At 46.4% G+C, this 26,438-nt stretch overlaps 1 protein-coding gene across 1 annotated transcript; it reads right to left on the bottom strand.

Moving 5' to 3' along the window:
* Positions 1 to 3,188: 3,188 nt before the first annotated feature.
* On the bottom strand, positions 3,189 to 19,956 carry APCDD1L (APC down-regulated 1 like). Its single transcript, XM_086623163.1, has 4 exons — positions 19,909 to 19,956; positions 7,541 to 7,674; positions 6,395 to 6,953; positions 3,189 to 3,953 (listed from the first exon to the last, which is right to left on the bottom strand). The coding sequence occupies exons 1-4, from the start codon at positions 19,927 to 19,929 to the stop codon at positions 3,189 to 3,191; spliced, it is 1,479 nt and encodes a 492-aa protein (XP_086479289.1). The 5' UTR covers positions 19,930 to 19,956.
* Positions 19,957 to 26,438: the final 6,482 nt, after the last annotated feature.

Below are 26,438 nucleotides of genomic sequence, written 5' to 3' on the forward strand. Positions count from 1 at the left end.
GACAAAAATACCCCTACTCAGGACCAGAGTAAGAGCTCTACATGCATTCCCAGTGCAATCCCAGGGTGGAAGACTAATGAATAAGAATGTGTTCTTGTTTTTAATTACCGTTAGCAGTAAGTGATTATAATTCTGTATGTCTCAGCTGTGAGAGTTGGGAATTTTGGATGCAGTTTGGATATTTACATTTTAAAAGAGAAGCTGAGTAATTGGAATGGGTGCAAAAAAAAAAGATTCAAAAATTACTGGCGGAGTGTGAAAATGCCTTAGAGAGGGTGAGAGAGAAAACTCAGTTGGCTGAGTTTCCCAAAATTGAGAATGTCTTGATTACAGTGCACAAGTACCTTCACGGGGAGAAAACGCGGAACACTGCAGCAATCTGATCTTGCAAAGAGCAACACAACAAGAATCATTCACCGGCATTCGAAGCCAGGCAAACTCAAATTGGGAAAAGGCACAAATTCGGAAGAGGGAATAACTCTGTAATTTAGGAATCTTTCTCCAAAAACTGTGAACAGAACAATAAAAGTTATGATATTTATGCAAATAGCTTTTTCATGGCTTTTTTTTTTCTTTCGGAAGTATATTAGGAGAAACAGGACAAAGAGGCTCCTGATGAGGCTTTCATAGGGAAGTTTAGTCAGCATAGCCCATCTGTCGTGCAGAGTTGTGGGGCTGTGTCTAACCATGCAGTGCTGCTGCAGCCCAGTGGTGGTTGACGTGCTACAGGAGGAGGTGGGAGCTTTCTCAAGTGTTCGTTCCATACATTGCATACGTATGTGATGTTGTCTTGTAACTTTTTACATTGTGTTAATCCCATCACCACCTTGAAAGGATCTGTGGTCTTGGAGGAGTTCTTACAGCATGCGGTACCAGAACACTTGCTAAGTTTAGTACATTTCATAGAATCATAGAATTATTTGGGTTGGAAGAGACCTTGAAGATCATCAAGTCCAGTCATTAACCTAGCACTGCCAAGTCCACCGCTAAACATGTCCCTAAGGACCATGTCTATGCATCTTCTAAATACCTCCAGGGATGGTGACTCAACCACTGCCCTGGGCAGCCTGTGTCAACACTTGACAACCCTTCCAGTGAAGAAATGTTTCCTAATACTCAATCTAAACCTCCCCTGGCGTGACTTCAGGTCATTTCGTCTGGTCAAGTTTCCATACCATGTAAGTGGAAAAAAAAAAACTTTTGCACACACAAATCTCATTCTTGGGCATAAACGTAGGGCAGGAATTGCCTTCCCTGTCCTCCACCTGCCCTCCAAAGTCAGCACAAGGCTGTTCCCTGTTCTTGCCGTTGACATCTTTGGGTCCTGGAGAAACATGTAGCTTTGCTGATTTGAGTCCCAGGAGCCTCACTCTGACATGGGGATGGGAAACCGGTCTGCTGAAGAAAAGGTCCTGCCACATGTATGGTTTATGTGAGATGCAGCTGTGCTACCCCAGACTTGCCCCAGTTCACAGCATCTCAACGGGGACATCCCAAAGGAGACGCCATGTTCTCCAAGATGCACTTCCAGTTCCTCAAATGTTTACCCGTGAATGTCCACGCAGTAGCTGACAACAAAACACAACGACCCTTAGAAACAGGGAGGAATTTTGCCTGCTGAACTAACCCCTGGAGAAGTCTCCTCCACTGACTGCAGAGGGAATTGAAGGCGAGGCAGCCGGCCAGGCCTGTTTGTGTATCATCTTAGAAGTGTAACTGTTTATGTGCTGATTAATACTTGATCATGCCTGGAACATTCGAACATGCCGACAACGTTTATGTCACAACTGTATGCATTTAATGAGCATCTCATTTGAATTATTAGTTCATGTACAGACCTCCAAAAGTATTTTTATGTTATAAAACCATAATTTATCTAAGTACAAGCTGCAAGTTTGTAAATACAGCATTACGAAGGTAGCTATTGCATAGCTGGTTTAACAAAATGTCCTTTGTGAGTAAGATATATAGGCTTATTTGGAGAGGATTTAGCTACTGGGAGGAGGGCTTTCCAAGTAAGTTATATGCTTCTTAGCTGCAGCGGACAGGGAATATAACTTCTTAGTTTGTCCTTCTTGTCAGTAGAAATCAGTTTGACCTGACTGTGCTGTCTGATGCGAGTATCTCCTCAGCCCTTTGTTCACTAGAGGCAGATTTATAAAATGTCTTTACAGGAATGAGTCTGAAAGTGACATTTTGATCAAAAGGCGAGCTGGATTAACAACTGGTATAGCCAGTACACTTACTAAAAAGGAGAGTGAAAATCTATGGCCTGAGAACACTTCTAATGATCTTTGGCTTCGCTGGGCGCATGGTGAGCAGCAATGGGCACTGCCCAGCAGTGCCTTTGCCTGCCGGACAAGGCGTGCAGTGACACGGGGCTGTTGCTGATGTACCAAACTGCAGCCCATCACTGCACTGGAAAAGCCAGAATAATGCAGCAAGAATGCAGCATCTGCAGCTAGGTAGTGCTGAAGGTTGGCACAGTCGTGCGCAGAAGCCTCTTCCATTTACTGTATCTTCTTATGAGCAGGGTCAGGCATAACAGTCTGTCGAGGCAGGGCTCTGTGAGGGCTGCTTTGAGTATGCACGTAGAAGTAGAAGATCATACGTTGCATCTTTGTGTGTGGACATACCCACAAAAACTGCAGAAAAATGTCTGTAAACTGAGAAAGGCATGATAACTGTGCCCTTACCAAGAGGACTTGCTGACTGTTTATCTACTGCTGACTGATTCTGCAGATTAAATTTGCAAGAACAGCAATAAAGAGTATGATGAGAGGGAACTTAACCTCAAAGAAATTCAGCAGCCGACACTTCAGATGTTTGAATTACATCTGAATCAAGCTCTTGATTAAATCTTAGCAATGTCAAAAGCTCAAAGCAGCAACTGTAATTGATGTTGCTTCTTCCCCCCCTCATATTGCTAAATTATCTATGGCAATGTGCAGCGCATCCATGTCACTACATCAAATTTGTACGCAGTAAGAGGGGAGATCAAGCAGTAATGCCACAGGACACACAGGATGTAGCCAGGCGTATCTTCTTGGCTTCGGTCACTGTTGGGTGTTTTTAAAAAGTGTTTCCAAATCTGAGTAAAACTGATTCCAGATGTGCTCATTTGAAGGATATGAAAGTCACGCTAGCACCAAGACTATCTGAATTCTGTGCTGTACCTGAACAGATAACTAGACCCATCCTAAAAACAGAAGTGCTATAAACAATAAAAAGGCCACAGGCAAAGGTTTTAGTGCTTCATTCCCATTAGCATCCTTTTTTCCCAAGTATTTTAGACTGACGTAGTTAGAGAATTCCTCCGACGCTCCAGCACACTGAATCAGAGGTGCCTGATACGACGTGGGTCGCTTGTCTGGGCTGTCGGGGCTGGACCCGTCCGTGGGCCTTTCGCCAACATACAGCAGGCTGCGGTCTTTCGTGTCGTGCTCCGTTTTGAAAAGTTCGTACTCCGTGTGGGGCAGCTTGATGCCCAGAGCCAAACATCCATTTGTGGGCGTTATATCCTGCTCCACTCCAGCACTCCAGGAGCTTGTGAGCCCACAGCTTCCAGGCTCTGAGGAGTTCAGCATCATCACTGTCACCTGGTCCATTGGCGTCACCCGAGCCTGGGTGACTTTAAAAGCCAGCTCTGTCCCACCTCTCACTTTGGAAGAAGGGATGCCTTGGGTGTAACGCCCAGATGCGTAGATGGTGAAAGTTGGTTGTTTGCAGAGTGGGTCGGAGTAGTGATAGTAATAACCTTCCCAGGTGTGGTTGTTACTGTGGAATATGAAGTACCTGGTAAGGAAAAGCACCGCAGGTCGGACCTCGCAGTGGGTGCTCACCCAGCTGCCGCTGAGCTGCATGGGCAGCTGAGCTCTGACGGGTAGTATGGGTGGGTGGTGTTCATCAGCTCTGTATATAATCCCACAGGCTGGGCAAGGATGCACATGGTGCTGCAGAAGACAAAAAATAACATTTTTTAAAAACTGACAAGCAATTAAAAGCCTTTCGGAAAAGCTCAAACTCCCCTCTTCCGCACCAGGGTGTCCAGCTGCAATGAACTTGGCCCGAGACATCCAAGCAGATTAAATGAGATAAAGCGCTGCCCTGGCTCTTCGCTATTCTGGTAGGCAGGGAAGGACAGAGGTCTGTGCCCTGAGGCTGCGCGCTGCCCTGTGCCAGGGCCACTGAGGATAGCTGCAGGGAGGACAGGGCGAGGGCAGAGCTGCTGTAAGGGCAGGGAACGCTCCCTCGGGCCATCCAGATTGTTCCTCCACAAGTTTTCCACTGCAAGCTGCTGTGCTTCCCCGTGGGTGAGGATGAGGGTGCTGGGAGATGTCAGCTACAGCAGGGCAGATTCAGAAAAACCAGTGCGTTCTTTTCGGCAATGGAAAAGGCCATGAAACCGGACCGTGGGGAGGCTTCTGCAGCCATACTACTGCCCACTGACGGCAGCCTCTCCAAGACAGCCAAAAGCACGGCATGATCTGCTTCCCCCTCGCCCCCTTCCTACGTGGAAAAGCTCCCACATATGTGGCTGCATCTGCAGGTCACTGTCCCGGCAGCAGGTGAGGCCGGGGGTTTGCCGAGCAGCCAGAATGGGCATCGCATCGGAGATGGAGCAGAAAACGACCTACTGCAGAACAGGACCTGACCTTTGCTTCACGCAGAGCTCTGAGTCAAACCAGTCCTGCAGCCATCCCAGTGCCAGGAGGGGGTTTTGTGCAGCTTGGAACTTTTTCTTATACTTCATATATCACAACCGATTTATTTTTAAATAACCAGGGTTCAAACATTATATCATTTTCTAGAACACGAGCTAATCTTTACTGAACTGTCACACGCAACGAGGTTAAATAACTCAGTAGTTAACTGTAGGGTGGGTAATTTACATGCAAGTTGATTGGAGTCTACTATAATTTAGTCATTTTCAGCTTGCTTTACTGCTACTGTCACGTTAATGAGTGCTGACAGTACACAGTACATTATGGCTAAATAATCCCAGAAGCTGGCAAATATATATGCTCTCTTTAGACAGGAAATTCTTTGATAATGAAAGGTAATTTGGGGAGAATGGGTTTCTTTAAAACAGATATAAATTTAAGAGGAAAAGAATGATATTTTCATAACGAGGGTTAAAAAATAATTCCTAACATAGCTGCGTGACTCTCACTAGCACAAGCAAATAGACGTTAGTTCAGGGGGAAAAAAAAAAAAAGAAGAAAAATCCTGTGCCCAATAAAATTATCACTATAGACATGGAGCCAAAAATCTTACTTGTTCAAACCAGTTGTGTGAAGTTATTTCTAATGTATGGCAGCTTCTAATTATGGCCAAGTGGTGACATCATGTGCGGGTCCATTGGAGAGCTGTTAGCTGATTAATTACAGTGCTATAGTCAGAGAATGAATTTCAGTATCTTTAGGTTTGGGTTTAAATTAACTTTTAAAAGTGTTTATGTTTACCATCTGGTTTTGCTCAGGTATATGGTTTTGGCCCAAGATAACACAAGTTTAACCAATTTGAGAATGTTACTTTCGAGGGGGAGAGGGGTGTTGCTCTATGTTTTTCAGAGTTCAGTTGGTGTAGTTCGGGGTGTGGGGAAGTGTTGCCCCCAAAATAACTTTTTTCAGTTAATTCAATTCCATCTGGTAAAGTTCACAGAGGTTTTTTCACCCCATCTCACTGTTCAATTATTTCTGAATGGATTAGCTGTGATTCAGACAGAAATGTGTTTTCCTGGAATAGTTTATACTAACCTGCTGCAGAACAAAATAAAACATAAAATAAAAGGCAACCAAGTCTCCTGCTCAGTTTTATTTATATCAAAATGAAAGTTTGATTTCTGTGTAATAACATAATTGTATTCTGGGCAACTTCCTCTTCTAATGGCATTACACCGAAAACTAATGATTTAATGGCAGGTGTTGCTTCCTCGCTCCTCTCAACCTGGATGCGGCAAAGAGCCAAAGAGAGGGGAGGGAGACAAACGACAGAGCAGGCGGCCTCTGATGATGGGCAGCCCGAAGCTTTCACTGATTTTGGTGCAGGAAACTGAGAAACTGCATTTCCTAGGAAAACACAGAGCCAAAGAAAAACCATTAACTCCAGGTCTGTGCCAATGCAGGCTTGTTTCTGATGCTGGTTTTGCTGAGCTTTCACCCACCCCGGTCCCGCTCTCTCGGTCAGGGAGAGGGTGAGCCCCGCATGCTGCGGAGCACCCAGGCAGCACCCTGGGAACCCACACCTGCAGCCCTGCACCTCCTCATCCACGTGTCCTTGGGACAGAAGGGGGCTAAGGGCAGGCAGGCGGTATTTCAACAGTAAGGAAAGAGTGGGTGCTTGGCAAAGCCCACGAACCGATGAGGGGAGCACGTAAAGACGTCGCCCTTACCACAGCGCTCTGCATAGGTCGCTGATAACCGGTCGGTCGGTAATGGAGCCTCTCCACCCACTCCGTGTGAATGTCCCCCAGGTACAGCTCCTCCACTAGCCGGCTCCCAGTCTGCTGCGGCTCCAGCAAGGGCTGGTAGTGCTTCTCCACCCGCACCAGGCTCAGCTCGTGCATGGCGAAGCCCAAGGCAGCCGTGCAGTCACGCTCAGTCTTGGCACTCAACAGTTCATAGAGGGCTCCAGGAGCCCAGGTGCGCCCCGGGGGCAGGAACCCGCTGCAGCCCTCGCTGGAGGTCTGGTTGATCCAGGAGGCCACCTCCCGCATGGCTTTCTGGCTGTGGAAAACGATGCCAACTTTGTGGAGGTGGTAGTCGGCCTCGGTGGCCCCACGGGTGATCCAGGAGGCCTGGCGCAGCCGGAGCTTGCCCTTGATGACCAGCGAGTAGGAAGGGTCGCGGCAGGAGGGGTCCCAGTAGTAGAACTGGTAAGCCTTGAAGAGGCGGTTGGCGTAGAAGAGGTAGGATCGGGTGAGGAACTCAGGTCCCGGCCGCACCTCGCACCTGGGGAGGAAGGCAATCCTGAGCCACCCGCAGCACACAGCCGGGGGGTTTTCAGGGTGAAATCCCTCGCCAGGGGCATGTGGGGTGTGGGAAGAGAGGGGCGAGCATGGGTGGGAGCAGCATCGTGGGCAGGAGCCTCCCACACCCAGTGGCCACTCTTGGGTGATAAGATCTGGGCATCGGCTACCAAACCGTGACAGTGCCAGGTAGAGGCTCTTGCACTTTGTGCCCCATCCCCAGGCAGTGCCAGGGGTGGGGTGGGCAATCAAGGCTGCTCTGCCCATTTGAGGAGGTGTGCTCACCAGCTGCACCCTAACGGGCGAGAGAGGCAAGAGGCTCTAAGGATGCTCGGGGATGCAGGGGGGACCTCAGGCCTCCCTCCAGCTGGGGGTGGCTGCTCGGGGAGGGGAGAGAGGAGGACAGGCGGCCGGTCCTCTTGCTGCTCAGCTATTGGCCTTCTCGGTGCCGCCAAGCCCAGCCCGGCCCCAGCGGGTGGGGGGGCAGGGGCAGCGCAGGGGGCTGGGCTGGGGCGGGGGGTTCGCCCGGAGGTTTGGGGGTGCGTTCCCGGGGGATGGGGGGTGCCTTACCCGGTGGAGACCCACTGCCCCTCCAGGCGGGGCGGTAGCCGCGCCGCGATCCTGGCGCCGTCCTGCAGGTGGCGGAGCTGCTGCCGGCACCGCGGCTCCCAGCGCAGCGGCGGCTCCGCGGCCGCGCAGGCTGCGCGGGGCGGGGGGGGGCGGGGGAGAGGGAAAGAGAGGAGGCCGTCAGCACCGCGGGGCAGCGCGGAGGTTGCTCCCGCTCCACCGCACCCCGACGCCCACCCCCTCCCCGCGGGCAGCAGGTTTCTCCGCGCTGCGGAGTCTCCTCCCTGCGCCGCACGATGCGGCCCTGCGCGGCCCCGGGGCGGCGCGGGGGGAGTCCCGCTGGGGGCTCTTCTTGGGGCCGGCACTGGCTGTTGGGGGTTGCGCGCCCGAGCAAATATCCGCGCTGTGCCTGCGGAGAGCTGCGGTCCCCGCTAGGGCTGCCGAGACCTGCCAGGTCCTGCAGGTACAGCGCGGATCCTGGCAAGCGCTCCGCACCTGCGTTTCCTGACGGCTTCCCTGGCACAGAAAACATTTTAGACTTCACTGCCCGGAAAAACTCCTTTGGCTGCATGAACTGGAAGAGCTAGAGAACGAATGAAACCCCAAATGGGTTCTAAGCAGCAAGCTCTTCGTTAAGGATACAGATTTTTTATTTTACTGTTTTCCAACTTGAGTTTCATCTGAATCCAACTATTTTTTAGATGAAATCTTCAAATAAAACTGAGTGCTCTTTGTTCGTGTTCTCTCTCTCTCTCTCATTATTGTTGAAGCAGTAACTGAAACAGGGAATTACAGCATGGGAACATTAGACTCGCCTGTCGCCCGCCATAAGGACAGTAATTCTGTCACTTACCTCATTTCCCATAACAACGGATGTTATTGGCTTAGGGAATGTGTGAACACTCAGCTAAATCCTGAAGACCTTTGCATGCACGCATACGTATATACATATATTCCTATATGTTATTCTCTATTTAAGCAAACTTCTGTTGCGCTCGTCATGAGTTTGCTTCAGTAAGAACTCGGGATTTACCTCTCTATAACATCACGAAATGAGCTCTCGGTGAAGCTCCTTCTGGTTTTCTGCTATTGTACAACTGTCCCATCCGGCAGAGCCTGGTCCCTCGGCCAGTGCTGTTCAGCCCATGGGCTGCCTGGGCTGTACGAGCCCAGCTGGGGTTCGCTCGCTCTAGCTGTACTTTGCAGTTTGCCTAAGAGTGTGCTGGAAATTTCCAAGCCAACTTTTACTCCCTACGTACCAATGGTTAGGACACATGTTGCTTTCCAGCCTGCCTATAAGCTAGGAAGAAGGATCTGACACACATGTATTACCTTCCCACAGAGTGAGGATGCTAAACGTTTGCACACTCTGTCAAGATCAAGACACAGAGTCACAATTGCTCCTCTTAGTCCCTGTGTGCCACATACGTCCTTCTATATAACCTGAACCATCCTGTGATCTTCATAGGGAGATTTGCCTGCATCAGGCCCTTCTCTGGGAAGAGAAACCCAAACCATCTGCCTGCACGTGAGATTGTGAAGTGCCCAAGCCCAGCTTGGAGAGTGCAATCATCTTCCTAATAAGAAGTGTTTGCAGATCGAGCTAGTGCATATGGATCTGCTGTAAACCATGGGCAAGACTACGAACTGCTGAGCAAGGTCAGCAAAATTCCCTGGCTCACAAGCTCAGGATATAACACAAATATAAACATTGAGGGTGAGATTCACAGCTGGGAACTACCACAGAGGCTCCTTTGATTCCCACAGCCAATTTATTCCGAGATAGGATCCTCTCATCCTTGGCATCAACTCATCCTACACACGCACAGGGTTAAATCTCTGTTACAAGTCTTCAGGATTCAAGTTTGCCACAAATATGAGCCCTAGATCAAGTCAAATGGGAACTCGGTAATTAAACATCTGCTGTGCAAGTCAGAGGCTCCTGAACATGTGGCAAAGCAGAGAGATTTCCACTCAAATCATATTTTATTACTAATCAAGTAATACACAACTTACGACTTGCATCTTAAGATGGACAAATTCAGAGTCACTTCACTATGGCACTGCCATTTGCAAAGGTTTTACACGTCGGAGTAACAGGGTCCTTGAAATGTATGTGTGTAGATTTAAGCATTGCAAACCCTGGAACTACCACAAAGGGAATAAAAACATGGCAAGTGAAGCCCCCAGCAAAGCAGGAGAGCAGTAACAGAAGCAGCCTACCTACCTAAAGGCTAGTGAAACCAGCCTTGGATTTTCTGTTACCTCACTATGCACTGGAATGCATAAACTAGCTGGAAAGACGCGTTATTAGTGTTAAGGGCTCTTTTTGGAGCAGACTCACAACTGTACTGTTTTTATCATCTTTAAGGGCTGGATGTGGCAAGCAGAGATAGCCAGATCCTTCACAATTGCTTGCACTAGTGCTTCCTAAAAAACAGTTCTTGTGAGTCCTCATATGAAAAGGGGAAAATACTGGAAGACAAAACCTATTGCTATTAGTTAAACCTTTAATTTGGCAGCTGGAACGTCCATGCAGGCAGCCCCACAGGTGCCCATTAGTAGAGCCCATTAGGAGCTGGAGCTCTGCGTCCTCATCCTGGTTCTGCCATGACTTTGCTCTGTGGCCTCGGGCAAATTTTCTCCTGTGTGCTCCTTACTCCTGGGTCTTTTTTTACTCACCTGCAAAATATGCCAAGTTTCATCTGACCGCCAAATCAAGAGGCCTAATTACGGCCAAAGCTTTTGGAGAGCTTTCAGTACCAGGACAGTCCAAACTGAATTGTGCTTAAAACACACACACACAAAATCATTATCTTAGAGAATACGGTAAACTAAAAAATAACTGTATTTGTATTAGACACAACAGACTATAAGGGTCAGATTTGCTCTTGCTCATAATGAGAGAAAGACTCCGGAGGTGTCAGTGCAGTCTCCAGCTATACTGAAATAACAGCACAGAATGTAGCCCCGTTCTCAACCCGCTAACTGCCCCCTCTGTGTGTGTTTACTGCAGCAGAAGCTTCAGTATTTGACTGAACCCTTATTGCTACTTTTGGCAGAAAACACTAAGTCTACATTGTTTGAGAGCACAGACACTTTGGCAACACGATCACTACATTTGACACATTAAATAGAAAAGAGAATTTTTATAATCAGGATCAAACTTCATGGGGGAAAAAAAAAAAAAGCCTCTAGAATGTAAATATTTGACATGATAGGAATTCCTAGGGATTTTGTCTTACTTAACTGTGCACAAGACTCCAAGCTGGATGCATCCTCAAACCAAAAGCTATTGGCTTGTGTCCAAATTTTATGGCTGCTTTTCTCTCTCAAATACTCCAGCCCAGCCCCACCAGATCCAAACATCCTTTCAAGCTGGAAAAGCTCAGCTCCAGATCTAAAATCTAAAGCTAGGGCACATCTCTATTCCAAGAGCAGCATAAAGTGGCTGTCACTCGTATGTCACTCTGTTACTCAGGCCCTGGAGAAGCACATCAGAGCAGCTCCTCTTTCCATCTTGAGAGACACAAATTAACCGCTTTATAGAGTTCTTGGGCAGGAGGAAGGAATTATTCACAATTCATCTTCAAGACAAAAATACTCATTCATAGGAAAATCTAAAAAAATCCCCAACTGTGATCTCTTCCACTCGCTCATTATCCAGTCTGTCTGTATCGATTAACCACAAGCGTTTCCAGAGAGCTCCTCTGAACAGCAGCTAGACAAAACAGTATCTTTTTCCAGCTTTCCGGTGCATGCTGCATCCCAAGTACTGGCCCAAAGTCTCCAAGCAATGGGGCTGCCCAAGCACTCAGGCAGTTAGGAAAGCCAGTAACCAGGAACGGTGCCTGATCACTGGATCAAGCCTTGAGACAACAGTGGTAGCAAATACTGACCAACTATTCCATATGCTCGTTTGTACAAGTGACTTTCAGAAAAATCAGATCAAATGATAGAAAGGCTGGACTGGAAATCCTCTGCAAAGTAAATTGTTGGTAAAATTAAGACGAAAGATTCCTAGGCAACGACCAAGCCTGAAAATGAGAGCCTGCCAGTGGGGTTGTGCTACATAACTGCTGTATGCTCCACTTCTCACTTTTAAAGGAAAAAAACACCAACTAAGACAGAAATACTGTTACATGCCTTGTTGGAAACAAATCTTGTTTGTGTTCCTCCAAGCACATTGACTTTGGAAAAAAGCAAAGTTGAGTCACACATCTGTTTCTTTATAAATGAAGGAGAAAATGCATACATTACAGCTTGCACCAAATTAGTTACTGTAGATTAACTCTTCTCCAGAGCTAGATTGGTTAATCTGTTACATGTTATTGCCTCCTATGGCCAGAATTTATTATTCCCATTTATATTTCTAATGTTTCAGTCAGTCACCCATTCACAGGGATAAGATCAGTGCCTGAAGTCATGGAGCATTACACATTTCTTCATTTAGAGATGACATAAAACCTTTGATATTTTCTGAGGAATGTTCAGAGTGGAGTAAAATGGACGATAAGAAACATATCAATGTATTCAGCATAAGTGAATTACACTTATCCACACAGACTTCATTAACAGATCAAAACAGTGTTTCTTTAGCATTTTTCTCTCCTGAGAGCACACAGAATGGATTTTGGGTTACCCACTAAAGGAATACACATTCTTTTAAAAGCAAAGAAAATGTTCATAGTTAGCAAATCAATTTTTCTTGCATGTATGTGGAGATTAAGTTAGTGATGCTTTTAATTCACTCAGAATAAGGCATTCCCAAGAGACCAATTCTGTGGAAAGAGATACATTTTATAGTATAATATTATAAAGTTACAAAACTTAAATATAACCCACTGGGTGTAGAAAACCATATCACAACAGAACTTTGCATTTAGCCTATCTGCAAACTGAACCCAGCTCATGGCAGGACTTAAGCATGTGCTTAAGTCTAATTTGTTTCAGTGAAACTTAAGCATGTGCTTGAAATTAAGCCAGTTCATAAGCATTTTTCCTGATTAGCAATGCCTCCCTGAACTGAAGCCAGGATGTGGTCAAGTGGCTGAGGGAGGATGCCAGTGCTTTCACTGGAGGACTGTTTGGCTTCTGGAAAAGTATTTCTATTATTCATCCCTTCTCTTATTTGTCTCTAAAACGGGTATAATTATATATAGCTGTTTCACCAGTCTGATGCTCAGTTCATGCTATTTGTAAAATGCTTCAAATTCATTAGATGTTTCTCAGTTATTCTTTGAAGGATGGCACAATAGAAGTTTTACACCATTAGCTATCACCATATAGCATCACCTTGAGTTTCTGGCACATAACACAGCATAATCATACATGCAATTTTGCAGATCCTAAGAGGGAACTCAGCCGACTCAAAATTCCCAAGCAGCTCAAGATTTTATAGAACTTTTCAAAACATACTTTCAACACATTGGCAAACAGGTTCAGACACCATATTCTATGGCTTTTAGCCTAGCTTTATTCTGAGGCCGTGATCATTGCCTAATCTGTCTCATGTCCACAATTAAAATAGTGAAACACTTGTGGTGAGTTGACTGCAGGTTTTTAAGGCACTAGAGAAGTATTTTGCTCTTGGAATCATGGAATAATTTATTTCTCCTGTTAAGTATCACGTACAGTGATAGATGACAAGACAGATGGGATTTGTGGTAGGAAAGGGAAGAGGGAGAGGGTATTCTCTCCTGCACCTCGAAGATCTTCTTCAGTATAAACTACATTTAATAAAATTGCCCTCTCTGGCCATTTTCCCTGAAGTAGAAAACCAGACTTAACACTGTAAATGGGATCGCAGGGCTTGATCCCCGTTTCATTGTAGTCCATGAAACAGGAAAGATCTGTACCAACCCAGCATCAGCACCTTATTCAGAAAATGCCCGTCCCCACAAACTGACAGTTAACACTGTCTGGAGAACAAAAGAATATAAAGGAGAAATGAGGTATGGGATATTCTCAAATGGCGTGAACTAAGCAAGGCACTAAGAGTTGTCACAGAGGACCTGGGCAGTGTGATGAGAAATAAAAGCACTAGAGGTGGATGGGAGTAGATCTTCCCAAGACATCTCCTACAGTTCACGTTAATCAAAATGCCACATTTTCCAGTTACACAACAGAGCTTTACTCACCACATACTCACTGTCCTGACAGACACAGGAGCCATTTCACTTCGTGTTTCTGTCTCCCACCTCCCAGAAGATACTGCGCAGACTCAGAAAAAGGAGTCGTACACTTTTTCCACAGCTAAACTGGTCAATGTCAAAAGACTTACTGGAGAACAGCTGAGCCATTCCATATGGCAAATGACCCCACTTGGCCCAACCACTGTGGTCAGCTCAGCGCTAACGAGCCCTTAGCTCAGAGCCTGTCCTGCTGCCAGCCCTGTGCTGGGCAGCCCAGCCGGGGCGTCCAGGAGAGTGGACAAGAGTGTCAAGAACAGAGTCTTGCTGTGAGCCAAAATCAGAGCAATCTCAGGGCTCTCCTGCAACAATTCACTACCTCCACATAAACCTAGAGGACAGAGTCTGGAGGGAAAGGGATGGTTAATCAGGAGAGGTAAGAACCGACGGGATAATTGCTATGTGCCTGCTTTTTCAGCATCGGCAAGCACTGAAAAGAAACGAATGGGTTCAGGCTACACTAACACATCATGACTTGTGTTAAACTCTGATCAGTATTGCCGCAGAAGTTTGGCACGGAGAAATATATAACCAAAGAAACTGAAGGAAAGAAGACACATGACAGAGCTTTTTTTTCCTTGAACACTGGTAAAAGTTTAGATTTTATTTTGGTGAGATAGGTGAGACCACGGTGAGATGATCGCTGATCCCCTGGGTACCTAGACAGTGAGAGATTGGTGAGAACACATGGGGGAAAGCACTTATTTTCAAAACCAAAAGCAAATCAACTCTGTCCAAGGCTGAACAATTTCCCAGGGGTACAACAGTGACTCAGATAAATTCCAATCAGAATTCATATTCTTACCAAATGGGAAATATTACATCCATCTTCCTCAATTTAGATGACACAGAAACTCATTAGAAAATATAGCACATGGTGTTGAAATTAATGGCACACGGTCATTTTGAATGTGTAGAGCACCCATGCAGTTTTGGCAATTCCCTTGAACCCCTGCACAGACACTCTATCAGTGGTTATCGTGGCCATTTTTAATAGTGATGGCTAAGCATATTTTTTCCCGGAGTGCTTTGAAGAGCAGAACCAGTAATCAGGCCATGGCTTGGCCATAATATGCCAACTTCATTTCAAATGTCTAAATCACTTGCATGGACCATAAGCACAGAGAGGACCACCCACCACATAATATTAACATAAATATAGCATTTACCCAAAGCAAAACGAGCAACTGGAACTGGCAGGAGTTGAGAGCAGAACAACGAAAAATGATTAGGGGGTGAGAGCGATTGAGTTACGAAGCAAGATTAAAAGAGCAGAGTACACGTAGCCTGGCTGAGTGACAGCTGGGGCAAGATGGACATGATAACAGCCTATAAATATTCACAAAGCATAAACACGAAGGAAGGGAAGGAATTCACTGCAGTGAATAAAGAAGTTCTGTTGGGAGTGAACAAAGAGAGAGAAAAAATGTGGCTTGTATATCAGGGTGAACTTCTTGAGGCACAATCTAGTAGGCAGTGCAAATCCACTTGCTTGGCAGGATTTTGAGGGATTGAACAAAGCATTAGTACAGCAGGGAATAACCCGCTCTTGGCACAGAGTCGGCGGGATACTCTGAGTGGCCTTTCAGTCTCCCACTGCCATGGAGCCGTCCCAGCTCCCTGCTCCCACGGGAGACAGCTGCTCTCCTGTGTAAGCACATTGTTCGTCATCCTGCTCATCGAAATCGCTGCCTGGCCTCCACGGGACTAGAGCTGCGGGCCGGATGCACGAAGGTATCTAGGTGCATAAAGACCTAAGGACTGCAATAAGTACTAAACTGTTGGACACAGCTGGGAATCCCATTAGGTCCCTGCAACGTCAAGTAGTCACCGTCAAAAATCTAAGTCCAGGAAATTAGATTATAAACCCACTAAAGCAAGAACGATCCTTTTGTTCTCTCCTTATTTAGCACCTAACACAACAGGATTCTTGGCGCTCCTGCAAGGATACTGTTTATAGTAATAAAAATAGGATCTAATAGGATCTAATAGTCTGAAGCTACTTGGCTCCTGCAAAGCCAAGGATAGGAAGGGCATTCAAAAGCAGTCATAGTGGAGGTATCCTCAGAAAAATAACTGCAGAAAGGTGGTAAACTGATATACAGCCCACACCAGAAATACGCACACGTTTAACTTAGAATCACAAGTGACCACAGAAAAAGGTTACTTGTTCAGCTGAGGCACAGAATTAAAGTTACTTCTAACATGTGTTTTGGGGTCTGGGTGTGGTTTCTAGATAGGCTGAAATTTCAGTCTACTGTTTTGCCTGTCAACATTAGCCAAGTTTTGATGTGTTCCAGTTCTCTTAAACACTGCCGACAGATGCTAAAATCAAAGTTGACATTCAACCTACGCGCTGCATAATCTAATAACAGGACTTGCACTGCTCAAAACTAACAAAACTTAGGAGCTTTTCTGCAGTAAAACTTTGCAATCAATATTTTCAGCTGTCTTTTCCAGGCAGTCTGAGAAAAACGATTTTTTTCTCTGAAAAAGCTTCTCTGAAAAGCTTTAAGAATAACATGTCATTGTGTTTTCATATCAATAGGGGAGAAAAGACACTCAAAAGCTGTAGCCTGCCAGTGTCCAGCACTTGTAGATTCGGTAAGAGTGCGAATAAGGTGAATCCAGTTGTCTCAGTGGAGAGCTTGGTGTATACATCGATCTCGGAGCACAGGGTGAAAGCCCGCCTCCAAGCATCTCTCTTCTGCTTAGCCAAGGCCAAAATGTCACACGTTTGTCAGTGTTTCATATTAACCCAGTAGAAACCATAGGGGACTTTTCCAGTGATTGACCAAAAGGATACACTCAAGTTTAAAGCATTATTTTAAAAACTAAACTCAGGCAAATCTCTTCTAACACTATGAGATGACTTCTGTTGATTTATGTGCCATCACACCAGTTGTAAGTCGAGAGCTGTTGTTGCACTGATCCAAATGTCTAACAGTGCCACAGGAGCTGAGCTTTACTGGAGCATTCTCACTTTCAGATGAATTCAAACTATGAAGATTTAATAAGCTATTCACTGAAAATGAGAAAACATTAGTATGAAAGACATGATTACCACACCATCACCCCGCTAAGACTCAGAAATAATGGATTTCAATCGTCTTATCGCTTAACACTCTGGAGCTTTGGCATTTCAAATAGACATCAGAGCTTCTTTCCTAGTACACAGAATCAAAACTTTACTAATTTTGCATTTTAGTGAATGAAACTTTGTAACTCCTTAAAGAAAAAAAAAAAACACGACCACAGACTGCAGATTACTAACCCCTCAAATCTTACACAATTTAAACTAGGTAGAAAAAGAGCTGTTCTATGAATTATATTTTCAGTTTCTGGCAGCACTCTTAACCTACAGAAGAAAGGTTACACATTAAAATTCTCACTTTCTCACTGTCAGTTGCTTGGTATTATTATATCTGAGATGCACCATCTTAAAGTCATGAAGGTAGGAATTATCTTTTTCATAGCTTTATCTTCCTTGGCAAATAAATAAGAAACCCAAAGGAATTGAGTAACAGCACTGTATAGGTGCTTCCTAATTTTGAGGTTGATTTTAGCAGTGATTGTATCTCATGCATGAAAGCGTTGTCTTTATAGATGACATATGCTATGTTGTGGGGAAACACAGGATCTCATTGAAAGCAAAATCTCTTTCCAGACTTTGTTCTGCCAGATGCAGCCTCCCCTAGCACTGGATTCCAGCTTTGGTTTTCTTCATAGCAATTTCTGGCTTTTGAAAATCTCCTTACTCAACAATTTGTGCTTGTGGGGAAAATATAGAAACCACACGATATTTTTTTCACTTGTGCTTTTTTTACATCTCAGCCCTGCTTTTATCTACACCCATATACTTTGAAACATGGCTAACCTATAATTATGGAAAGAACAAATAGAGTCATATCACACAATCTGGCCTAATACATTAGTTGTTGATTTTTTGGCCAGCTTGAGAAATGAAGAATAAATATCACCAACTTGGTAAAAATAAACTAGCTAAGTAAACATTACCCAAACACATATTTGAACTAAAGACAATGATGCTAATTTAATAGTAAGTACATATAAACGCATATGTAAACACACAAACACAAATCTATATATGGCGTGTAGTACTATCATTTATGGGATTGTGTTCCTAATCTCATAATTGAATGCAACTTCTGATCTTATCTTACCCCAACATTGCAATTTTCGAACTTAAACATTGAAAGCAAAAATAGTTCTTTTATGTTAAAGCCATGTAAGAGAAGCAACACATGAAAAATATCTGCATGATGTTATTGGAATGTAAAGACTTTAATGAAAGCTTAGGTAAAACTCAGCAAGTCTCTCGGGACATTTCCAGGAATGAGTGATTTTTTTTCTGGAGGAGACTCCAAAATCAGATTTAATTACCTCATAAAGTGTTTTTTCAACTAATTATGCACTGGTGTCATGCTCATGCTGATATTCAGTTTTATGCACAATATAGAACGCCAGTCTTGCTCATAGCGAAGTCACTGGCAAACCTTGCTTTGATTTTAATGAGTTCTGGATCCGATTTAGCTATTTAAATATATGTTTTAAGGTCCAGCTCCTGTTCTTACTGAAATCAATAGAAATTCTCTCATTGACATCATATGGAAGAAGCACAGGGTTTAAATTAGATTGGACTAAACCAAATTGTATGAAGATTTAAGAAATAAGTATTCTAATTAGACTTCAGTGAGTAATCTTACATAATGCAATATAACAGATCTCTGAGTAGAGCAACTTGAGCTAATAAAATATAGAGGGAATGAAAATATATATTTCTTAACGTGTTAAGCGTTATCTTTGGAGAACAACATATGACAAAGACCTCACATAGGAAGAATAGAAAAGTAACCCCATAGAAGCACCTTGCTTAGAGATTTCATTCTGTAGTCTGGTCCTTTACACTTACTGCAAATAATTCCCAAGAGCTGTCACTACACGGTTCCTTTGCAATGATCACTAAACTAAACCCTGAGCGGGAGAAGCAAGTCAGTGTGATATTTTGCTGCCCAAAAACCTCAGATGAGTAAACGAAGTGGTAGAAAGGAAGCTGGCAGCAGGAAACCCAAGCGTCTGAATTTCCAGTGTCCAGACTGCATGGGGGCCTCAGGGGCACCCTCCCACCCTTCCTCCCACCTGCTCCTTCTGTTCAGGGGTGCAGAGTCTCAACCAAGGCGCTCCCTTGCATTTCCTAGGAAAATACTCTGTCCAAGGATGGAGGAGCCTCCCTCAGGCTCTGCTCCTTGTCGTAAACAGAAATAATTTTGCCTTTTTTCACAGCACAGTTGTCTTTGTTCTCTTAAGCTGTTCTTCTGAAATTGTTCCAAGAACTGTGGTGTTGAAAGACACTCTTCTGAAAGAGAGCTGCAAAGACGCAGCCTGTGCTGCTCCGTCTGCACAGCTGGGGCTGTCCCTGGAGCAGGAGACAACTTGTGAAGTTGTCCCTTGCTGAGGCAGGTGCTGGACCCTCCCCGGCACAATTCCTCATTCCCACTGAAACACCACCGGGAATCACCTCTGAGCCCTTCCTGGATCTAAACTCGGTTCAAGCGCTCCCCGTGCTCTGCGCTCCGGACAAGAGGGAGCTGCAGTGACACAGAGGAAGCCTGGCAGGTTTCTAGGGGGGAGGAGAGCGACCCCCACCACTCTGGGAGCCGTGGGTGGGAGGTAGAGGCTGAGCCCCAGCCCAGCACCGCCCCGGGCAGCTCAGCACCGACCTCCAGCCCTTCTGGCATCTCCACATGCCGCTCGTGGAGGGGAGGACGGGAAAGGCGTCAGGAAGCCCCTCGACGGGGGTGCTGACCCCTCTCCCCGGCCCCACAGCTCGGCAGCATCACCGAGGCTCCCTCCGGGGCTCTCCTCGCCCGTCCCTCCCCAGGCAAAGGGCTGTAGATGGTGCAGGGCAGCGCGGGGCACGGCCGGGGATGCTGCCCCGGCTCCCGGGCGGACGCTCCGGCCGGACCCCGCGGGTGCGCACAGCGGAGAAGCCCTCCCCAGGCCGGGCGGGCATCCGGGGCGGCAGGGGCACCCCGGGGGAGCCCTGTGCAAGGACCACCCCACGGAGATCCGCCTCGCGACTTCCTTGCACCCTCGCTGCAGCCCTGTTGCACCCTCCTTGTCACTTCTTGGCACTCTCTTTGCAATTCCCTCATAGTTTTCCTGCATCCTCCTTGCCATTTCGTTGCGCTCTCCTCGCACCCTCCTTGCACACTCCTTGCTATTTCTTTGTACTCTCCATACAATACTCTTGCACCCTAATTCCTTGCACCCTTCTAGCAATCCCCTGTCCCCTCCTGCCCCTTCACAGCGCCCGAGGAGAGAGGGAGATGGCGGGGAGCCCCTGAAAGGACGACCCCGACTCCAGCACCCCTTTCCCCTCCTCTCCGCCCGCCCCAGAACGGCAGCGACCGCCGCTGCCACCTACCTACGAGCAGCCCGACGAGCCACCAGCACCGGACCATGGTGGCCGCTCTGTTTCCTCGCCGAGCCGGCGGGAGAAGAGGCGCGATCGCCGCCGGTGCCCGCGGAGCTCAGCGGGGCGCGGCGCCCGGCGGCGCAGCCATGGGCCGCCTCCGGCGCTCCAGTGCCCGCGGCGGCGGGACCCCGGCTTCAGCCCGCCGGCGGGAGGCTGAGCGCGGCGGGGCGAGCTCCGGGGCGGTCGTCCTGCTCAGCCTCAAGCCTTGCGAAGGGAGAAAAAAAAAAAAAATATATATATTTTAAAAATAAACCACCACAAGCCACCCCGCTTTCGCTGTGGAGTGCGTCCCCCCGACTGCTGATAGCTTTAATGGAGCTTGGCAGCCACAGGTTCAAGTTGCCAGAAGAGGTGGAGACTCCACCGCCTGCGACCCACATGCGGCCGCGCATCGCACACGCGGGGGAGGAGGAGGGCTGCCCCGCCGCGCTGCCGCCGGCCGGCCGGGGCGCGCACCGCCGCCACGGGACCGGCACCCGCGGGCACCGGCACTTTGCCCTCCGGGACCGGCATTTTGCCCTCAGGGACCGGCACCTCTCCCTCTGGGACCAGCCCCGACGGCCGCCCCGGCCGTGGGGTGCCACGACGGCAGCGTGCCACGCTCTGTGCCTCGGCGGCTCCCTCGGCGGGCCGGGGCGGGTGTCGCCCCCCGCCTCACCGCACCCGCGGCGATGGAGATGCCTCGGCTCCCCCGAGGGCTTCGAGGCCGCTGTGGGGGCTTGGGCCAGCTCGCCTCCGTGGGCGCTGGGAGGGGATAATCCCCATGTTCCCACGGCCTGGCCTCCTGCCTCCATCTTCAGCCTCGGCTGCCAGTGCCATCAAGAGAACGAGGCCTAAAGCCCTTAGAAACCCTCTCAACAGCACGTGCTAAGAAAGCACAGGGCACCGAAGGCAGCTCTGAAATACCCACCTCAGGCGGCGCTCGCCCGGGGCCCTCGCGCTCGGACCAGCCGATTCCCTCTCCGTTACCCAAACAAGGCCCACGGGACAGAGCCGTGACTGGTAAAGGGCTCATAATCATCTCTTGGCACGAAGTGAAGCGCCAATCTGAATTTAGATGCGTCTCCTTGTCGGTATTGATGATTAGCAATGAACTGGAAACAAGGAGATGAGTGAAGCTGGAGCCGATCTGTTTGCTGCCCCTCAGAAACGGTAAAGCGACGTGTGTCCGATAATGCAGGGAGGGGGTTGCCTTTGGAAGCGGTGAGGGGAAGAGGCCGTGCCAGGACGGCTCTGATGGTCTAACACTCATGCCAGTGCCGGCACTAAAGGTCGAGATTTAGTGCCCTTTTCCAGACTGAAAAACTAGGTCCAGTTTTGGCAAATGAGGCAAATAAATCAAAAGACACCTATGCCCCCAGCAGAACTGCAGGACCCTGCAAACTCACTTTTCCCAGTGAAAGTGGCTCTTTCATTGGGTAAAGGGAGACTTTAGGGGGAAAAAGCTAGTCTCCAAGTTCACAGCAGTAATTCCGTTGGCGGCAATGAGGAGAGGAAGTCGCTGCCTGATTCTGCAGTCACGTATTCGCTGAGCAGAGGCTTCAGCATGCTGGGGCGAGGTCTCAGTGCGCTGCGTTTATTGCCTTGTCAAAAATAACACATCACGTCTTTAATGCAAAGTGGGACAAACTTGTCTGTCATGGGTGCATAAAGAATTAAAGTTTAATGATACTTGCCAAGATAAAAATAACCAAGTCCATTTGTAATGCAGGCACTCCTTTTTCTAGCTGATGTTTTTATCTCTTTTTGTTTCTCGAATTCCCCAAACCAGTCATTCTCGGTAAATGTCCAAACCACTGTGGTTTTATTATATTTACAAATACATAAATTATCAAATTCATAGGCAAAAAAAAGTTGTCCTTTTTAATGATGCTGGAGACAAAGGAGTAATTTTGCAAGACATTAGCTTTACAAAGGAGGACATATTCTTTTCAGACATACTCAGCTGAAACCCAGAAAAATGATGGTACGGGTAATCTTCTGGTAACAAACTTTGATTTGGGCTGTGCGCTTCTCATAGTCACTTCCAATTGCTGATCCTAATCTCCTTCATTTCTGTTGGAGTATTTTAATAGTATTTGTTTGAGGGAGGGAATAAAACCAAAGCAAAGTAGTTTTTACACAGGTGTTTGAAAATTGTAATAATCATGTGTAAACTATAACAAGCTTTTATCATATATCAGACTAACAGGACTATCTATAGCGATAGATTTCATTCAGATGGCCTCTTTCATCCCTGCAGCTCCGAAGGGACCTTATCAAAGTAACCGAGTCATAAGCACTTTTTCTTTGGAAGAATTCCTCCTGCCACCATTGTGTTGCAGAGCTGCCTGAGCACAGCAATGCAGCTGTTTCGCAGCCCGCCGCCCCGGGAGGATGAGAAGAGTGCCACAGCCTGTTAGAAATACCGGGAGGATTTAGATATCTTCCAACCTGGAAGTCTGCCAGGACATCAGGCTTAAATTCTCAACTCGTGTAAAAATTGCTGGGTAATCTTCAGCTCCTGCAGAGGACCAGCAATGTAAAAATGCCTATAATTTTTATTATCAAATAATTACAGACTACCTGCTGGGCGAAGCACGTGGAGGGAGACAAATGACTGCAAATAGCCTATAATTCCAGCAGAACTATGTGACCTGATTTATGCATTCAAAGTGAATATAAGTTGTTCCTATTCTGATTCAGGAACACTTTACTCACGGTGCTGTAAATACCAATGCAGCTGCAGGGTAACTGGGAATCAGACCAAGGTGTTTTTACATTTGCTATGCTTCACTTGCCTGGCACCTTGTGTAATATTCATTCCTGTGCAAAACAGGTACAGAATATTTGAACTCAGAATCATGTACTCTTGTCAGCAATACAGGGCAATGAGTTGCCTAGCCCCTGAAGGCCAAATATTTTCTCTTCCCCTTGCCAGACTAGCAAGGACAGACAATCACATATGAAGGCAGCAGCCCAGGAAACCAAAGACTAATAAGCCAACAGCTCTGAAATACTGTTTGTCTGAAGAAAGGGATCCTGCGAGTAGATTCTTGTGTCCCCAAATGCCATGTCCATAAGCCATAGCAATTCTGCTTCTGAAGTTCAGTCTCTTAATACTAAGGGATGTGATGTTTGCAGAGCTGAAAATACTGGGTGACCCGAAAGTGCTGAGTATGTGCATTTACAACTAATGTTTACCCTGCAGAACCATTTGCACTGTATTCCAGTCTCAGGGGTGTATTTTTTGCAGCTATGGGAATTAGTATGCCCTAACAGCTTTCTAGGATAGCCTATATGTTTAGGCATAATATGGCATCCAATCATTGTTAGCCAGCTGGACTGAGTTGAAGATAATGAACTAATTAACTAATTAACTCAAGGTACAGACCCTGCCTACAAGAGGCAGGCCATTTCCTCCTGGCTGTGGAAGATGCAACAGTGTCCTTGGTGCTGCAGCCCAGGCTGGTGAGCAATAACTGGTGACCCCGATGTGATACATCCATGAGACCCTGAGAAGTCCTGACTCCCTTGCTGGAGCTGAGAGTCAGAGCCGAAAGAGCCAGAGCCGGGAGCCTGAGTGAGAGTCCTTTGGTGAAGAAGGTAAAGCTGCAAACCCTGATGTGGTATTCGTGGGAGGGAAGCCTGCTGGAGTTGGATGAATGGACCGGGTCTCTGCTTACCTTAAAGCCTTTGTGAAAAAAACCTTTGAAAACAAAAATTGTAAAACAAAAAGGGGGAATTATGGCATCCAATCATTATTAGCCAGCTGGATTGAGTTGAAGATAATGAACTAATTAACTAGTTAACTCAAGGTACAGACCCTGCCTACAAGAGGCAGGCCATTTCCTCCTGGCGGTGGAAGATGTAACAGTGTCCTTGGTGCCCCAGCCCAGGCTGGTGAGCAACAGCATAAGACTACTGCAAAAATGTTAATGAAAGTACAGTATTAAACAAGATCATTCTTAACATTCAGATTGTTTTCATCCAGGTAATTTCTCCTGTGGATGGTCAACTTTTACAACTGTAAAATGTTGTTCTCCATCAGGGTAGAGTTTAAAGTCACAGCCAACATCTATCTTAGTGCCTGTGAGTGACTTCTAGTCTATGGCTACTTTTGTCAAGTCTCAGCCAAGAATAGATGGAATTGAATAATAAATCCCTGTTTTGAGGGGCTTGTGGGAGAAGAGCTAGGCGTCCCTCATGGCAAGAACTTCATTGAATCTCACTGGGAAACTCTGGAGGGAGCTATATACATTTAACACTATTTGACTCACCAACAGATGGACCATGGTGCAGAGCTGACAGGTGGGGACAGAAAAAAAATATAAAAAAGCTATAGAAAATAAACAAACCTGGAAAGAATTCTTTAATTTCTCAGAAAAAAAAAATATATATAAAGGTGCAGATTCTGTTACTTTCACTCTTCAATAAAAAGTTAATATATGCAGAAGATTTTTCATCAGAAATACAACATACAGAGCCTTTATTCATGAACTCTCATATAGCATGGCCAAAATAAGATAGCATTATCTTCCCCACAGGGACACTGGGGCTAAGGATTATGTGTTTTGCTCAGGCAAGTAAATGGTGTCATCAGTGCCTGTCTCAGGACGTCTCCCAGTTAGAACGTGCAGTATTGAGCACTCTGTTTCTCTCAATTCTGCACAGAACAATACTTCTCTGCTGTGAAACGTATTCTTCCCACATTCTTCACCACTAGCAAAGAAAACATAACATTGCCCTCCTTGATCACCTCTGATTTCTTACACCAACCTGATTTCAAGCAGGTAATTTCTTTGTGTGTTTGCATGACTGGTCACAGCCTGTTTGGACTCTGCTATTAGAGGCTGCTGGTGGATACAGACAGAGATCGCTGGCGTTTCGGTTGTCTTTATCAGCCACCTGAAATGAGCACCTTCTGACAGTGGAGCAATGAAGGAAATATCCCCTTCCTTTAGCCTGTTACTTTGTGCTATTCACTGAGAAGTAGAAAAAAATATTGCAAAGTCATACAGGGCATACTCAGTGCACTTAACTGAGTAACAATAGGAAAATGTGAATAAACCTTGCAGGGTACCTGGCTCCATGTATGTATTTATGTGCTAAAAAGCACTGGAGTATTATTTACATGCTTAGCTGGGGTTTGTCCTTTCTAGAGAAGTCTGGACTGCTACCTGTTATACTTGGCTCATGATGATTTAAATAAGAATTTATAGACCCTAAACCATCTGCAAAATGTCCCAGTTCTTCAAGGCCAATGTAAATGCAATGAGGGGGGAAAACCACAGAAAGAAAAGGTTAACAAGGTTTCTCCTTGCCTCCTCCTTGATATGTTTTACCATTAACTTCATAATGCCTGAGAGCAAAGGTTTGAAGCAGATAAAGCTGCCGCATCCTTGGAGATAACTGCAACAGTTTGTGTAGCCTGTTACAGCAGAAACAACTTTGTTTGGTTTCATTGCACTGCAAGTTGTTGCGAGTATGTGCACTGCTGGCTTCACATTTTGACATGAAAGCAGCTTGCTGTGACTTATATCATCATGCTAATCAGGAATGCGCATTAATTCAGGGTCCCTTTTGGGGGTAGGGGAAGCAGAAGGAATCAAAAATGAGCCAAGTCTCTATCTTGTGCAAGACGCCACTGTTTTCCAAAGTGTGAAGGCATTAAGTGTGTCATTAGTTTTTACAGGCATTTTAAAAGGTGGCTAGAGGAGAGATCTCACTGCATTCTCCAGTGAGAGCCACAGGTGATGGGACCTTCTTCTGCCCCGGACTCTATCACCGTTAAGGAAATTTAAAATTTAAATAGATCTTGAAACTTTAGCCCACGTTTTCTTATGAATGACAGATCCTTCCTGCCCTCAGTCCACCACATTTCTCCAAGCCTGAAAACTGACGCTTCCTTCTTAACAGCAAAAAAGTGGGAAAGACGTTTGTGGTCTGGTGGTTACACCATGGGGTTGGAAAGCAGAAGAAGTGTTGTTTCACTTCTGGGCCAAGTTTCTTGTTCACCATGGACTTGATCCTGCCAGATACTGAGCACCCATTGATTTTTCAAGGCCAAGCCCTCACACAATTCATGTGAGTCCAAGTTCTTGTTCCAAAGCAAAAACTGGGCCTGTATTCAAAAAAATTGGTGCTGATTCTGTGGTTATGCTGCTTCCTTCGCAATCCCAGCAGCCCAGCATTAATTTCCATTCTCCCTTCTAGTGGCATGAGAGCTGGG

Source organism: Tauraco erythrolophus, chromosome 18 (assembly GCF_009769465.1).
Source record: "Tauraco erythrolophus isolate bTauEry1 chromosome 18, bTauEry1.pri, whole genome shotgun sequence".
Classification (NCBI taxonomy): Eukaryota; Metazoa; Chordata; class Aves; order Musophagiformes; family Musophagidae; genus Tauraco; species Tauraco erythrolophus.